This window comes from Rissa tridactyla, chromosome 6 (assembly GCF_028500815.1).
Source record: "Rissa tridactyla isolate bRisTri1 chromosome 6, bRisTri1.patW.cur.20221130, whole genome shotgun sequence".
NCBI lineage: Eukaryota > Metazoa > Chordata > Aves > Charadriiformes > Laridae > Rissa > Rissa tridactyla.
The window spans coordinates 19007320-19025038 of record NC_071471.1 but is presented as its reverse complement, the minus strand read 5'-3'; the positions used below and the strand labels follow the sequence as shown (position 1 = coordinate 19025038).

Genomic DNA, 17719 nt, shown 5'->3' with positions numbered 1-17719 from the left:
CTGAGTAATGCAACCTTTATCTGATGAAGATAAGAAGTGGCATTTGCAATTACAAAACTTTGCCACAGAATAAATACAATTAAGTTATAGATTACAGTTACAGATATTAGTGCACAGTTCATGCAGGGAATTCAGATCCTGAAAAAAATCTTTGAAGGGAAAACTTAGGCAGCCTTAGTGGCAATGACAAAGCACTTAAACTGCATTCAGGTTTTCAATCTACATTAAAGTTAGCCCAGGAGGAAGCATGCTTTAGTGGTTAACATAAAGGGTTATACTTGGTAACTTGCTCTGACTAGTGGCTTATTTCATGACCTTGGCCAAACCATGTCGCTCCCTAAGTTTTTCTGATTTCACAAAGGCTAATGATTTTTACTTGCTTCCTTGAAGCCAGTGGACAAAGAGCATTGAATAAGTGCTTAAGAGAATTAAGGAATGGTTAAATTCACTATTGCCCTTTTATTTTGAAAATCAAGGTCAGCTTTTCCATTGGCTATTATTTCTCTACAGCATAATTTTCATAATGCAAACCACTTTAATAAAAGTGAGCCCTCAAGCCAGTAGGATCCACTGCATGATTTTTTCTTATTATCAAATTCGGTAACATGATCACTAGTGACATTAGGAAGCCTCTAAAAGCTAAGCCAAAGTTCTTAGAGAGGAGGAAGGCTTTGAGAATGATGGCAAATAGACAGTCATTCATCCAAAAAAAGAAAAAATATCCAACGGCAGAAAGCCAATTATTTTATTTCTAAAAGAGTGATTAAAAACCTATTTTTGTGCATCTTTGTTTAAATTGAAGGTAAACGAAAATGTGCTAAACTGGCATAACTGCAAGTTATATATACATCTTCACCCTACCACAGCATTTGCAACCTGTCCCTATTGTTCTGTCAACAAGATGTCAGACATGTTCCTTTACTGAGGTGTGAATGAAGGAATTCTCCCTTCTCTTAGGTGTCAACAAAAAGTTTGTTCCTGCAGATTTCTGTTTTGGCATGATCAGCTAAGAACTGACATTAAATAATAAGCGTTTAGCCAACAACCATATGTACAACTGGTCAAACTTTCATTCCTTCTCTGTAGGGTCCAGACCTGAACAAGCAAGGAAGCTTTAGAGTCAGAAGCCAAAACTCTAATTAACTCCAAGACACTGAGGTAAGCTTGGTTATACTTAGTTGTGTCTGACCTGGCAAGAAAGCTTATAAACTAGGGTTATCCAAGGTAGTTTAGTGGCATTTGATATTGGGGGAGGGCAACCATTAACAAGCAGGCAATCAAATAGTATTTGCTGAGCCCATTTGGCCAATAACACCTTTTGATTCCGTCCTCTCCTGCTGTACACGTCTCCTACTGCTCCTGCCACTTCTCAGTATTTCTGCCCAGTAGCTGATGGCTACCTGCACCCAGCTGAATCCCCAAGGCCTGCAAGCCATCTTACATACTGACAAGAAGCGGATTGCCTCCCTCCAACTTTTAGTTGTCATAATGTGACTACTCCTGTTTGTGCTGAACAGAGCCCTGAGCCTAGTGAGATAGCACCTCTGACAGTTTTTGCAGTAGCAGCCATCACTGAATTCATTTTGAGTGATTAATTTTCTTAAAAATAAAAATAAACCTAGTAAGTGCACATGTGCTAACAAGTTAAAAATAATAATAGGTGTCTGTGACCATGCTGCTTCTGTCTGAATCCTTCAGGGGAATTCAGTTGCTAAGAACAACTTAACGCAGCTTGCCATATTTCTATGTGTTAAACAACAACCAAATAACTATAGGCAAAAGTCCCAGCTGTCAAGCATGAGGAGTGTAGGGGCTGATCGGGGGAGTACAAGGCATTTTTCTCCTGTGTTATATATGCATATTAGATAATTTAAAAGGAAAATGAAATGAAGCAAGGACAGAGTGGGAAGCATGCTAACTTCTCTTCAAAATACCATGCCCAAAAGTTTGCAGATAAAATTCAGTTTGACCACTAAGCTCTGTTCTTTATATAGTGCTCCTAACAGTGTTTTACAGCATAATCTGTCCCAAGAAGAGTGCACTACCTGCTCTTTCAGACAGCAAGAAGGATGAACTTTGTTCAGCTACCCAAATAGGATTCCTCTTCTGGGCAGGTCTCAGATACAGTGAGATGAACTGGAGGCAAGTGTTAGAAGGAGCATCCATGACTGATGATTAATTCCATGGAAACAACATTTGGGCCTCACTTTGAATCTTGTCAGTCTAGGCTCTTTGTATGAGATGTGTTGTTTCAAACTGACACTAATCAATACTGATTTGTAGGACAGGGGCAAGAAAAGCCATCTTTGTTTCTTCATACACAAATAAAGATTGAAAAAGTTACTTAGGCTTTTAACAAAAGTCTTTTGATTTTTCATGACTTTGCTTTATTTATAAGGTCTTACTACTCAACCATAAAACTTATCCCTGGGTTGAAAACTGATACAAAAGCTATGGGCTCGGAGCTTTGGTTTTTAACACACATATTGGAAAACCTGAAGAAGACACCTTCCTCCCACCATTCCCAGGGTTCAGTACATCCTATACATGGCATGCCCACTTATTTACTGGTGGTCTTCCAAGGAAAAGATACTGAGAACAAAATAATTATGTCGATTAGGAGAGGGCACCTTTTCTTCATTTCCCCAAACTTATACTCACGGCAGAGAAATGAAATATTCTTTTGCCATTTTGAGAGTTTGTCTCTATGTATGCAGTATATAAACAATAAACACAGAGCAAATAGAATGATTTCTAAGATTTGAAGAGGATAAGTTAAAATTTTAAAGTTGAAATGTGATGAGAGGCAGGTCAGTATAACTAGCAAGGCACAGACCCAAGAGAATGCTGAGGATACAGTGGGTCAGTGATCTTCAGACTTACAATTTTCCGCACGGGTGTTTAACAAAAAATGTGTTAACATCATCTGTACTGTCTCTTGGCTCCGTATGATTTAGGCAGGCATTTGAATGTGGTAGTGGCTTTACTGCCTATCAAGATATTGATTCGTAAACTGAAAATTCTCTTTGTGGACCTTAAGAAAACTCTCTTTAAAAGCTCGTGAAGCATCACAGAACTCTGTCAAGTCAATATTTCATGTTTTATTAATTCCCTACTTAGCCAATTCTTTGATTGGTTAAATTTAGTGTCTGTAAACCTCCTAGATGCGTATTTACCTGAAAAGGCTCAAAAGAGCTATTTCAGGCTGATGGAAAACACATGCTTAGAGAATTCATAATATGTAGTTTACAAAATACACACGCTGAAAAAAAAGTTATTTAAACAAGCAATAAGGGATGGGCATAAACAAAGCATCACTGTGAAAACGTGTACAATTATATGTGTATACTGTTAATTAAGGGCTTATATGTAAAGGGTGTTCTCATCTCATAATTTTCTCAGAATGTGCCTAGCTCTGCCTATCTATAGCAATAGAACGGTCTATTTTTTTATTAGTTCTTAATGGACGTTAATTGTTGATCATCACATGACACAGTTTCACTGACTTTTGCATCTTACCAAAATGACTGTTACATAGGAAGCAAACCACTTCAGAACTGAAATCAATGAGCATATAAAATCTCTCACCATCAGCTTCTAGCATATGCTGTGATTTTAGAAGTTGATTGTAGACATTCAATCCAGTTCATTCCTCATAAATCCACCATTAGGCCTCTGGAGAGATAAGGTAAAACACGGAGTACCTGCTTATAAATTGGACATCATCCCTTTAGTACACTGAAGGAGAGAATGACTTCCAGTTGGAAAAACAATGTGATCATGCACTTAAAGATTATTATGCATGTGCACAAGGGAACTGATGTGGCTTACACAGCTGATTTTGAGTGTTTGTGAGTGGTTGGCTGAGGAACGATAACATTTTCTTTTTCTTGTTTTTATAGGATCTTTTAGTATTATATATAAAATGTATAAATAATATTGTATTTATTAGTGTTGATGCAATGCGGAGGCAAAGAAGGTACACAAAGATACATAAAATCAAACCTATTGCATAAGTATTACATAATATCACTACAGAACAATGATTTAAGCGCAAAGATTTTCAAATTTCACTTTCAACATAACATCATTCATAGTGTTTCATATAGAAATTCTTATAGTGAAAGCAAATACATAAGTAGATGTGTTCAGCCCAATACATTATGCTTGAAATGAGGCATATGTTTTAGAAAGCCACCCTCTGCCTATATAAAGATTTAAAACAGTGATTACCAATTTCACTGGGTAAACCGGTCAATAGACAAACTATATTCTACAGTTAAGAATGCGGATATCTTCCTATGTGCATTCACATAGGAATTCACCTAATTTCAGCTTTCAATCACTGCAGTTCCTTGAGCCTTTGTCTGATGTCTGATTGAAAACCCTCTTAATATCTCCTGTAGGTATAGATCAAGATATTTCTTTTCCTTAAGTTAGTTCCTTAAGTATCACACAATACTTTTCTAGTAAAATTTTTAATAATATTCCCGTTGTTAAAAAAAGAGAGAAAGAAAAGCAAGGATTTTTTGGCTCCTAATCACTTCAATTATTCTATCTATAGAACCAACTGTAAGTTATCTTAAGTATCTAAAGCCAGAGAATTTAAAACCTTAACTTATATTAATTTGCTCTTAGTGCTTACTTTAAATTCTGATAAACTTCTCCTGCACATTCAAATTCTCCATTCACATTCTGAATGTGCTTATTTGCAAAACTGAAATCTTTGCTTTTTCCCCCAACAACGTAATGCTGCTGGGTGAAAAATACCTTTCTAACACAAATTGCTATGTTTCAGAGTAATTTAAAAAAATCATTTATGGGATAGGATTGATACTGATTATGATTGATTGTGATTTACTTTACATTTTCTAAACTTGCTATTAAAACAAAAATATGGAAGTGCAGTTGGCAAAAGTGTAGGTATTGGTATATAGATATTTTGAAAATCAAAGGAAAACAAAAATATTTTCAACAGAAATATTCCCTTTTCTGCCCTGCCATGCATTTGATATGCATTCGAGACTTCCATCAATTTTACATGGGAGCTCTGGGTATGTCAGGTCTGTAAGCCTGGTTCTTCATAGGGAAATGTGACACATAGAAAGGAACTGAAAAAGAGAATTCACCTTGGAAACTTGAACTGAGTTTTACAATTTGCCACTGTGTTCAACATATTTCAAAGGTACCCCTTTACAAAGGTCACTGTAAAATCATATCCTGTATTACTACATATTTCAGAGTGTTCCTTGTCTCCCAGCTATTCAACTGAACTTTGTTAATGAAGGCGAAGTTTTCTAGGGTTATCACTCCGACCCTTAAACTGTATTATCTAGGAAACCATAAACCTTATAAAAAAAGATATGAAAAGGTTTATAAAACATTCTCTTAGCAGATTCTGTTTCCAGCCTCACCTTTTCACCTGAAGTTGGTTTTAAGCTCTTGCCACCATGCCTGCTGATTACAATGGAACGTGGGAAATGGAAACCAATGAAAACTTTGAAGGCTACATGGTTGCTTTAGGTAAATGAAAAGAATATTAACTATATAGATAAAGAGAAAATGCTTCAATTATAAATGAAATCCTTCTAAAAATTAATGAGACTGTTTCTGTAATGTGTGCTGTGGCATAAGGGTTTCTGCCAATCACATAAAAAATCAAATTATTGTAATGTGCTTATAACTGTAATGATCTAAGTATATATATATGAGAAGACTTGTAGCCAAAGATATTAATTTTTTTTAGACAAATGAAAAAACAGATACAGATGGGGAAAAAAAAAACCAAACAGGCTTTCAGATACAGAAGCAGGTTTTTATTGCTGGTATATACTTACTGTAACAGTCAAGTCACAACCTGGTTGTCTCTGTTAAAGAGGAATAGGATATTCTGTATCACTAAAGCAACAATACTGTTTAGTACTTAATTAGTGGTTTGAACTAGTTGAAATTATATGCACCAGTTGCACAGTAAAGGCAATAAAAGCCTTCAAAGGCATTTAAAGATAAATGGGCAGATATTTCTGACAATTTTTGTGGAAGTCATCCTTATACAGCAAGGAGATTTAAGTCACAGGAGTTCTTAAACATATGTTTACATGGATAACTAAGCTTAATTTCACTTGGCTACTACCATCATTGATGACAACAATATATGTGTACATGCAAAAAGAGATGTTCTGCTTTTTAGGCAGCTTTAATTTACTACTTTCTTAGCCTCTTTCTTGTTAGAGGCCTGATAGCTACAGTTTGTGTATACATTGTATAGGATATTAAGCATGCTCTTTGTAGATGCTAGAATACCAAAACACTGTTAACTGAATGCAAGCAATATCCCTGTCAGTTCATATAAAGATCAAGTTTATGTTGTTTGTAGATTGATTTTTCCCCACACTGACAGACTCAATTTTTGTAATGAGTGTAAGATAATTTTATGAGAGAAAAGCCTTCTTTTGCTGCATCTATTATTTTCAATATAAATTGCCTTTCAAGCATTTTTGTTCTCATAAAGGCATAAACTTTTTGCTTCAGGACATTATGATTATGCAAGTAGCATGCAGGAGATTCTTCCTCTACTCATGTTAGCAGAGATGTAGATGTTTAGTTTGCTGAAAAGAATAAATAATAGAAGACATCAACACTCCTCAAGAATTTCTTCAGTACACTCTGGTTTGGCATTGAAAGAACAGCTATCACCTTTCTACCACTAAAGTAATGTAGCTGCATTCCAAAAACTGCAAAAAAAAATGGGAGTTAGATTTATACATGCATGAGAAGTGTGATTTTTAGAATCCAGAATCTTCTTTCAGCTCTACAACATCACAGATGAAGGGCATAAAGGACCGTTGTTTCCTTAGCACACATGATGTCTATAAAACTTATACAAAAAAGTAGTCATTAGAATTGGCTAATTTAACCTAGATTGGAGATGTCTGTCTGGCTCTGAATCATAAATTAGCATGTGGCAAAAATCAATCCTGCATTTTATTTTTATGCTTGCAATTGATAGCCCTCAGGGGCCCAGCTGGGTCTATGCACTTCTCATTCCCAGATCTCTTGTTGTTTTCTATCTAGTGGTCATTGATTCTTATCTTCTGTTCAGCATTTTCTCTTCCTATTTCTCTGCCTTTCTACAGTAGCTGACACCACTCTAAGAGCGATGCTGATAAACAGGAGCTTTTTCAGGTCAAAGTTCCTTGCACATTTCATCAGAAGTCGAGATCAGACTTGGGGTTCCTTGTGCTTTGTTTAAAAGGTGTTGAGCCAAATTAATAGAGATCTAAAGAACTTGTTTGCTCAGATTCCAAAATAACTACTTGTAAAGATGTAGATTATAAAAACAATTCAGGGGTTCGAAATCAACAAGTACACTGTATAGCTATCTTCCACCAGATAAGAAAATTTATTTCTTAGGAAGAAGAGTCCAACACATAGAAGATAATCAGGTAATTAAATCTATACATTTTCAAGTAATTCTCAATGTCTACACTATTGACTGACTTAGGGATAACTACCACAAAATCCTTAACCGACATGAAAAATTTGATGATTTCACTGATTTTCTACTAGTTTTACTTTCATCAAAGAATCCTAACTCTACTTTATTTACCTGTTCAGATTGAAAGAGAAGAAATACACGTAAACACATAAAAATAATTTCTCATCATTATTCAACAATTGAAAAGCGTTATAATTTACTCAAAGCATCAATTCTTTTAAGAGAGAAAGGGAAGTTTCCCTATTCATAGTTTTTAGCCTTTGCATTTATGGAGAAAAGCTCAATAACTTTTGTCTGTAAATACTATACACATATACTTGTGAGGTACAAAAAAATTTATTTTTTAAAAATAAGAACTGTTAAGCCAATATCATGAATTTCAGGAGAAAGATATGCACTAACTGAATTAATTCAAGTGCTTGGGTTTGACAGTTATGCATAAAGAATAATTACTACTTTATATGGAACTGAAATTTGATTTCAGCATTAATTATGCCAACTGCAAGTGAGCCATGGGGCTTGCTTGTCTGGATGATATTTAACCCAACCCCTAGTTGCCACAAATTGACTATTCCAGGCTGTCTTCATCTACCTCAGGCTTCTCTCACTGCCTGCCTCAGCTTTTGGTTTTACCTGCAATTTTTTCTTCTAGCTCAGTTCTCTCTACTTTGTTTCTGCTTCAGTCCTGTCTCAGCTCTTTGCTCCAAGAACTGAATCACATTTGTGGGGTGTTACTCTAACCACCAGCCACGGTGGTCATCTTGCTCTAGTTCTGCCTTGCGTCATAGTGATAAATTTCATTATATTTGATAATTTTCTTCTCATAATTATCTTCATGGAGATCTCTTTACTTTCTAGGTTTATTCCTTCTTTATTTGTTAGGATGCAAATTAAACACTTGTGGTGTGCTTATTTTCTTTCCAAAAGGATTTGTAATTATGGTGGTATCTTTTTATTTGGTTGTAGTGGCTATCTCATTATTGTTCCTTTCTTCCCTTCCAGGGTATCATCGGATGAGATTCTTGTATTGTTTATTTCAGTTGAGCTGTAACACTTCACTTGTGTTTGCCTTAAAATCCAGGAAAAAATGCCGGGAAAAGGATAGCACCTGCTAATAACATGCATTTCTTTGAATTTTAATTTACCCACTGCAGAATTTAAACTGTGGTCTTCACTCAAATTCAATAAGAATTTAGTGTCTAGCTGTCATAATGCAAGTATCGATTATATCAGCTTCAAACTAAACTTCAATTATTATCATCCTTATATTCTGATCCTTTTATAACAAGTAATCTATTTTCCATTTTTATATTTTTTTTTGTACCATGTGCCAACATGAACAGGCCTACAGCAGTTACTCATTGTATCTCAGTGGCATCCTTAGAACCATTTCAGTCAGTGGATAAATTACAACTTTGTTATTATCAAATCAAGTGGATTTTTGATCCCTTTCTGATCTTATATATCCCAGTGGAAACTGGGAGAATAATGGATGGATTCAGCCTACAATGGGGTCTGGACTACAGGCATACAATACTGGGAAGCCTGCTTAAAAACCATAGTGACAGTTCATGACAATAAAAGAATTTGACCCACTCCAATAGCCTGAAACAAAGCAAGAGGAAGAATGTGTTAGAATAAGGAATGCAATATAGATGTATTTTTCCTGGGAAATACTTTGATTCATTGCCTACCCTGGGCAGACTGTACCGGAGAGGTACTCACTGAACTTTCTGATAAAATTTTCAACCTACTCTCCCAATACAAATGCAAGCAACCTGTTGGGATGAAGGAGCTACTTGCACCAGTTGTCTGGATCTGGCCCTTCATAAGTACATCATGATTTTTTGTGCATACATGTATATATATGCTACAAGTTATACTAATTAAAACGTGCCAGTGAATTAGCAAAAAAAAACCCCACCAAAAGCAATGCAAAGATGCATACGGCTATAGGTGATTCTCAGATGGGAAAGAATTTACATGGAATTGGTGAAAAGATATTCTTCTGCTCTGTTTCTCACAATTTTACATGTGTTTAATATTCTAAGTAATAAAGTTCTCAGGTTCAAAGCACAATGAGGTTTTGTTTTTTTAAAATTCATCCATCCTTATAATTAATGCATACACGTTTCTATACTTTAATTAAAGAATAGTTTTGCCCTTTAAGCCAGAAACTTTGATTTTATCATAAACATGTTACAAAGCATTTTAATCTACTATAATAGAACAATATATCACTTTTATTGCTTGTATTGTTCAAAATGCAGTTATGAAAACCATGCTTTAATAAAACATCCCCTGATTTTTCTCCAGGAGCTACAAGACTCATATATTAGTCAGAAATAGCATTTCTTTAGAAGTCTAGACATTTTTTTTCCTCAGAGAGAACTAAATTTTATGTTACCTGTCTATAAATCAGACCCAGAGATACCTTTAATCCACCACAGCAGATAAAATATACCCAAGAAGTCTTGAATATAAATACTGAACGAGAACATTATTCCCCATATCAAAAATGACAATTTTTTTCAAGCCAATCCTCTAACTCAACTCAATTAGTACCTCACAAGTAATATAATGAATCTACCGAAAGAAAAAAGGCTCCATTAGTATGTGGCACTGCTGAGCTGACAATGATTAACTCGCATGTGAAACCACTAAAGGATGGCTAACAAACCAATACCATTTTTCAATCTCTTGCAGAAGCATGTGAGATTATTTCATTTGCATATAGCACCATAATAAGATTCACTGCCAGCTGGTCAGAAATATTTATTGCAGATGGTAATGCAGCTGGCATTCGGTGGATTGTCTGGGGCAAACTGTCATGATAGTAATACATATTCTCCTTTTGGTAACTTTCAATGCATTCAGTTGCAAGCAGTTGTTTACATTTTAATGTTAGTCTTCATCATGAACAAAATAAGGATGTTAAGGAGATCAGTACTGCTTAAAACATTGACAGAATATTAAACAGGTACTGTCAAATCCTGTAGTTTGACACTTTTTTGACTTTGAATTTGTCTCCCTTTAACATCTAAACTACAAATTATTTCTGTGTCTGCTGTCTAAAAATAACAGATAAGTCATGCTTTTATTTGATTGTTTCTTTTTTATTCATTAGTATAATTTTCATTATTTTTAAATTAATTAATTAACCTCTTGTATACTCCCACAGACTATAGGTTCCTCATAAGAGTAAATTGCCAAAATCCCCTTGATTACATGCTCATTCTAACATGCTTATTTTCTGAAAAGGAATATTATTCTGAGATCCTTCTTTTAGGGGTGGCAAACATTTATAACCCTGCACATACTAGTACCCTCATATGCCTACATGATTTACACTGCATGCTTAGGAAAGGGAATGGCTCCCAGGCATAAGATGTTAGTAGCACTCCTGGCATCCCACAGCTTCATGTGTGAATGAGGCCAAAAAGGCGATGTCAGTCTCAGTAGCCCCTGTTGTTTCACATTCTCCAAAAACACTGGAGATTTGGATGATTTAACACGACAGTACCTGTTCACTATTGGTTGTATGTTGTAACTCTGCTTATAACATTCCCACAAATATCCCATTAATAAATAAATTTATAATCAGTGGAAGATCCTCAAATTGAAAGTCTACTTGCAATAATAAGATTATTTTTCTTTGAAATAATCTTTTTCTCTGCAATATGTTGCAGGTAAAAGTGTCATTTATGGAACAATGTTCCACATAAAATGTTATTTTTATGATGTGTAAATAGAACTGCTGTGGTTTTTTTATTTTTGGTAACAAACATTGGAATTTTCATTGTGATACTCTTTTTTCTGTTTTTTCATAGGTATTGATTTTGCAACTCGTAAGATTGCAAAACACTTGAAACAAACAAAGGAGATTGTTCAAAACGGAGATAATTTTAAAACAAAATCACTCAGTACTTTCAGAAACTACGAACTGGATTTCACTGTGGGAGTGGAGTTTGAAGAACATACCAAAGGACTGGATAACCGAGTAGTAAAGGTAAAAATTTGGTACCTGGTATTTGTTTACACTATAGTCAGCACCAGGACTGAGCAGTTCCAAAAATCAGCTGAATACATGAAAAAAAAATGCAGTGTTTTACAGACATCAGAGGATTTTTATAAAGCAGAAATAACTTGCATCTTGACACAGTTTCATTTCCTGCTACAAGCATTTATTATAAATGCAAATCAAAATGGTTACTCAGATATGTGAGGACAATCACTAATTACAAGGTTTTCTAGTAGGGGATTTTTCCAGCCTTCCTATGATACACCTTTTTGTATTTAGAAAGTAGCAGAAGAGCTGGATTTTTACCTATGTATCCTCCTCAATAAAACTGTAAATTCAACCCTTTGAATTTAGGACTTTCTGCATGTCAATATAATTTTTCAGTTCTGAATGGCTAGGTTAACACTGTATTTTTAACCTGAGTCTGCTCAGCCTCAGTTGGACAGTTTAACAGTTGGACATTGTTAAAAATAAACCTGCACTCAGCTATTAACCTTAAGGGAGCTTTGGGAAGAGACAAGATAAAAATGTGAGCCAAAGCTACCACTGATATGGGTGGCAAACCGTTGGCAGTGGTAGACAGGCAAGGAGCCCCAGCACTGCATGCTTTACTATCTTTAGGATTATAGGAGTAACCTGAGCTCAAGATTCCCCTAGGAAACTATGGGCATATGTTCAGACACCTTTCAGTGAGATACGTGGACAAGTAATGTTTGGATCAAGGACCATATTGCATGTCAAACCATGCCCTACCTCCTATGACAGACAGAGTCTAATAAGTCTGTTCCTGTGAGGCATTCAAACAAGACTGTATCAGGGAAGTTAGTGAGGAAATCAACACATACAAGCAGTAATTAAATTAACTTACTGAATTCATCTTCATATTTCTGTATCAATACTGCTTCTGTTCTACTCTCTTCTCACCCCTAAAATACTTAAGCAAGATTTTCAAAGTTAGGAAGGGCAGTATATCTTAAATTTCCATTGACTGTCCCCATCAGAGTCTTGCTAATGTTGCATCACCTGCCTGTCTTTGTCACCATTCACTGAATCTACCTGTATCAACTCCTCTGCCAATTACCGCGGTTTTATTTTTCCACTCAGCTCTCAGCTTTCTTGCTCTTCTCCAAACATACGCTGTCTTTTCCATCAGTTTCTTCTCAATAAACAAGGTTCCATAACTTTTTGCCAAACTCTGAGAAGCTGAGATCAAAGCTCACTGTCAACAAGACCTGTTTTGTTTTGGCAGTTGCCACAGGAAATTGGCAGCATAAAGGACATGTTTACATTTGAACTCATATCATCCTTCAGTGGAGTGGCACAAATTTAACACAAGACATTGTTTATTCACTATGGATGACTTTTCATTCTCAAACTAACTTTGTGCAGTGTAATTCCTATTACTTCTTCCAAATTATTTCTCATTCACAGCACTGCAAGGCATCAAATAAGACACATTTTTTTCCAGAGTCCTGAATATCCCTATCTCTAAATTTTCTTCCTGTCACTTTCTCCAGTGAGCACTGGGTGGGATATATTCCTGTGACAGAGTTTGTGCTTTAAAACATTGCTCCCACATCTGTTTAGATCAGCTGAAGGCATTACAAAGGATCTAAGGATGTGTTAGTTGCATCGCTCCTTAAATCCATAGACTAATGCTCCTCTAGTGCTCTTCACCACTATCAAAGCCACAGCCTGTCTGTGCAAAATCATTTCACTTGCAGACTATCCTCTTCATTATCAATTATTTGGAAGGAAGGAAATACAGCCCGTACAATTATAACCCTACCCAGTTTAATAATTTTTGCCTATTTATGCTTTTCTAAACAAATTATTTGTTTCTAAGAAGAGGAGAGGGAAAAAGGAGGCATGTCGTGCCACTGTTCTCTGGATTGCTCAAAAAGAATTTTCTGATCATTTTATTAACAAAACAATGCCTCAAACACATTGAAGTTAGATCAAGGCAGTAAAACTGCTAAGCAACATCTAAATGTAAAGAGGGCATGGATAATTTAAAGAGCATGTAGCTTAAAAATTCTGTAAATAAGAAGTTAACTGAAATGAAATGAGTTTTGTCTCGTTATTAATAGAAAGCTCCCTCATAAGAGAAATAAATCATCCAGTGCTGAACTAGAAAGCAAATTAAGCTCCCAATACTCTTGGAACTTTTTAATAACTGAACTTCCACTGACTGTAACTGGTCTCTGATGAGGATTTGCCTATGATACATGGTTAAATGTCTCCCTAAAGTACAATGGTTCAAATCTAGAACAATTCAAACAAAGTTGCTTTGCATTTACTCTAGTGTATCTGAGTAGACAATCTAGCCTGTAAAGAGAGCTTTTCCTTACAGATATGGTCATATCTGCATACCCCATACCCTGTTTATTAGTAATAGACTCTGAATCACACCAAATCATGAAACAGCGGAGGATGGAAGGGACCTCTTGAGATTACCTAGTCCAACCCCTCTGCTCAAGCAGGGTCAGCTAGAGCACATTTTCCAGTTCATGAACATATCTCTTTAAAGGTCTTTTGTGAAAGTACATGAAAGATGCTATAAAATAAATAAATTTATTGTATGAGATGATAATAACTAACATATACTTCCTCTTGTTATTTTACGCAGAGCTAGAAACATGTTAGCGCAGCGCTAGTTGGTATAAGCCCCCAGGTCTTCACTCATGAAACCTTATAGTCTTTGTATTAATAGCTTTAAACAGCAAGAATGAAAAATACAATTTGCATACATTGCACAAGTATCTGTTAATTCACTCAGCAATTCACTAGTTAACATGAAAACTTTCTATTTGTGTATGTGAAGAAATTAATGCAAATGACAACAAAGCACTGTAAAAGCTTCACATCAAAACACTTGTCATCTTGAATGCATTCGGATTTGCGTTGAATGGTTGATCTGGGGCTTTTTAGGAGGAAGATGGGGTATGGTAGAAAGCAACTGTAATTGTGTCTTCTCATTGTTCAATTGAGCTTACTTTCACATATTCATAAATTTCTTGTTAACTTATCTGAGTTAATTATCTGATTCATGCAGACACTAGTGACCTGGGATGGTGACAAACTGGTATGTGTTCAGAAAGGTGAAAAGAATAACAGGGGCTGGAAGCACTGGATTGAAGGAGACCTACTGCATCTGGTAAGGGCTCCTATACAGCTACATAGCACATAACTGAGACTGCAAAAAAGTACGGTTTTCCATTTCGAAGGGTTTGTTACTTGTTCTAGTTAGAATGGTCTTTAATATTTGGACAGCTCTGATCTCTGAACTCTAAGGAAATCCCCCCCTCTGCTACAACTCAGGAATGCTCAATTTTTTTTCCACCTGCTCCCAATTAAGTCATAACCCTGCAGTGTTTTTTTTTCTCCACTCCACTGCTTTCCAGCTATTAACCCTTCTTGTTACATTGCACATCTAACATCATCTCATTCTTATATAATTGTTGGTAGAAAAAAAAAATACCAGTATGGGACAGATTGCAAGAAAAGTATTATTTTTTGTTGTGAAAGAAGCACTATGAAATTTTAGCATACTATGCTGTAATACAGATCAGAAACCTCTGGATACTCAAGAGGATCCTGCAAACAACCTACGCTGCAATTACTTTATGCTAGTACAATAAAAAAGACAAAACAGTCATACATCTAAGTTAGTAAGCTGTAGCCCAAAGATAAATGAGGTGAGTCCAAGAGAGGCCAGAAGACCCTGTGCAGGAAATAAGCAGTCGATGAAGTCCAGAATGATTGCAAAAAAATAGATACATAATAATAACGATTCCAGAGTTTCTTGGGAGATCAATCAATAAATGTGCATGGTAATGTTGGATGGTGCAATAGGTGGCTGCAGAGAGATTATGGAGGAAAGCTCATTGTTTCTATCTCATGGTTTGCATCTAGATATCTACTCCTTCACAAGTTTCCCTACAGATAGATAGCTGGTATGGCCAACCACATTGCCTCAAGTTTGTATGCTTGAAAGGTCAAAGCAATGAATTAAAAAACACTATCTGCCACCTAACTAAAAGCCAGCTATCCAGCACACTTTTTCAACGCGATTTTAACACATATTCAAAAACTGACCCAACAAAGGTTCAACATGCCAGCACGAGGATTCAGGCTAAGATTTGTCGAAACAGAGGGACCAAGTAGATTCTTGTAACAGTCTGCAGAAACTCTGTTGTGGATTTGGCCAACTGTTCGCCAAAAAGCCAGCCTCAGTTCACCTCAAAGCCTTATTTGGCACAGGAATGCTGGCTAATCAGAAGACTAACCAAACTGACTCCCTTGCAATGTGCAGGTGTGACAACGTTTAAGAGGTCAGTTTTAACACTGAGCAAAAATGGTGCATTTTTCTGGCCTCTGAAAAATGGCTGGGTGTATCTCTGGACCAAATGTCCTCATCTTTTTAAAGCATCCTCCTTTTTTTTTTCATTTCCTTGTTTCATTGCTTCTCATGAATTATGAGGTAACGTACGAATTATAAACTATTAGAGTATATTGTTTTAATAACAGAGCATGAAAAAGCCTTGCATTAAAGACCAATGCATTAAAGAGCAATTTTAATGCATCTTCATATTTATTTTTCTTAGAGCTCAATTCAATTGTCAAAATTTAATTACTGCAACATGTAGTGTGTGCCTACTGATTGGTTACATATAATACACTATTCTTTCTGTTCTCTTTTTCATAAGCTTATCTTTTTAATGCAGTGGCTTAGTTGTAGTAATTCCTGGTGGGATCTGCTGTCTATGCAAAATACAGTTTGTACCTCTATATACTTACTAATTTTTTTAATACTGTAGGAACTGACATGTGAAGACCAGGTGTGCCATCAGACATTTAGGAAGAAAAACTAAGATCGACCAGAAAGCCACCCAGATCTTCATCACACTATTATGCTGTTATGTTTTGTCTAAAAAGAAGAACCAAGCCAGATTTGCAATAATTATTTGACACTGCTACGTGAATGTATTTTGTGCATGTTTATGGAAACAAACACATTTTATAGAAATAGTATCAAACAGTTATAAACATCATAAATTCCTTTGCCTTTCAGTCTGGAGTTAAATAAAAGTAATTGTCTTTCAAATAATGCTTTCCTTCATCTTTGTAATAATTTCCAGAGGAATGTCCTTTAGCAACAAGGCTGAAAATTAACAGTCACAATTATCTCAACCACAGTATATCTCTCCACAGTGCTGTAATATCATAATATATTTGGATGACTGAGTAAAATTGGGCATTCATTGGACTGTTTCTATTTAATTTAGTCCTGGATCACTAAGTCCACAGTTTCAGGCAACAGAATGGCTCACTGAACACAATACATGGTCTTTCACATCAAGGTTATTCATTTGAATTTGGCCCGGGTCTATAGCTGCTAGTAGTTATCACCTGATAAATGTCTCATGGCCAATGTGAAATGCTGTAGCTCCTTAATACAGTCCTAACGTGGATTTTTGACAATGCTGCTAACCTCCAGTTAGAATTGGCATCCTACTAATAATCCCAGAGGAGAAGTCCACTGTTTAAAGCAAACTCTACATTCAAGAGTTGCTCCATGATGTGAAAACTAAGGCATACATATGTCTATAAGAGAAAAACTGCAGACTATACACAGACTGCATGTACACTGTGCATAAAAAATACCCAGCATGCTGCAATCTTCATCTTGTACCTACCTTTCAGAGAATTTCAAAAGAAAAGTCATTTTCATGCAACTTTTCTCAGTTTTATTGAGGCTTTTTCAAAAGAATTCATGTTATTGGCCAAAGGCAAGTTTTAGTTAACCACGGATGGTGAGCACTGTAGATGGAAACTGAAATTATTCAACCAAATGTGTGCACATGTTCCACAGAACTGAAGAAGGACTTGTATGCCCAAAAGCTCATCTTTTTTTTTTCCCAACTATATGAATTATTCTAATAAAATACACTGTCTTTCCTACAACCTTGCCTTGCAGATATATAAACTTTCACGTAAACTTTATCACCATTTCAATTCCCCCTTGTCCATGGGCCCCCATCTTCTGTTTAGTATGGGAGGAGTGGAAATTCACTAAACAGATCAGTGGTAGGGAATTAGAGAAAAGATGTGGAAAAAAAACTTTGCAGAAATGGAGGAATATATATTTGCTCTGCATCCTCATCTGCTGCCTAGCCTACTTGCTGTCAATAGCTCAA

General features: G+C 35.8%; 1 protein-coding gene across 1 annotated transcript; it reads left to right on the top strand.

Moving 5' to 3' along the window:
* Nucleotides 1-1085: 1085 nt before the first annotated feature.
* Nucleotides 1086-16470, top strand: RBP2 (retinol binding protein 2). The gene is made up of 5 exons (XM_054206878.1): nt 1086-1158; nt 5393-5523; nt 11329-11507; nt 14575-14676; nt 16340-16470. The coding sequence occupies exons 2-5, from the start codon at nt 5451-5453 to the stop codon at nt 16391-16393; spliced, it is 408 nt and encodes a 135-aa protein (XP_054062853.1). The 5' UTR covers nt 1086-1158; nt 5393-5450; the 3' UTR covers nt 16394-16470.
* The last annotated feature ends 1249 nt before the right edge of the window (nt 16471-17719 follow it).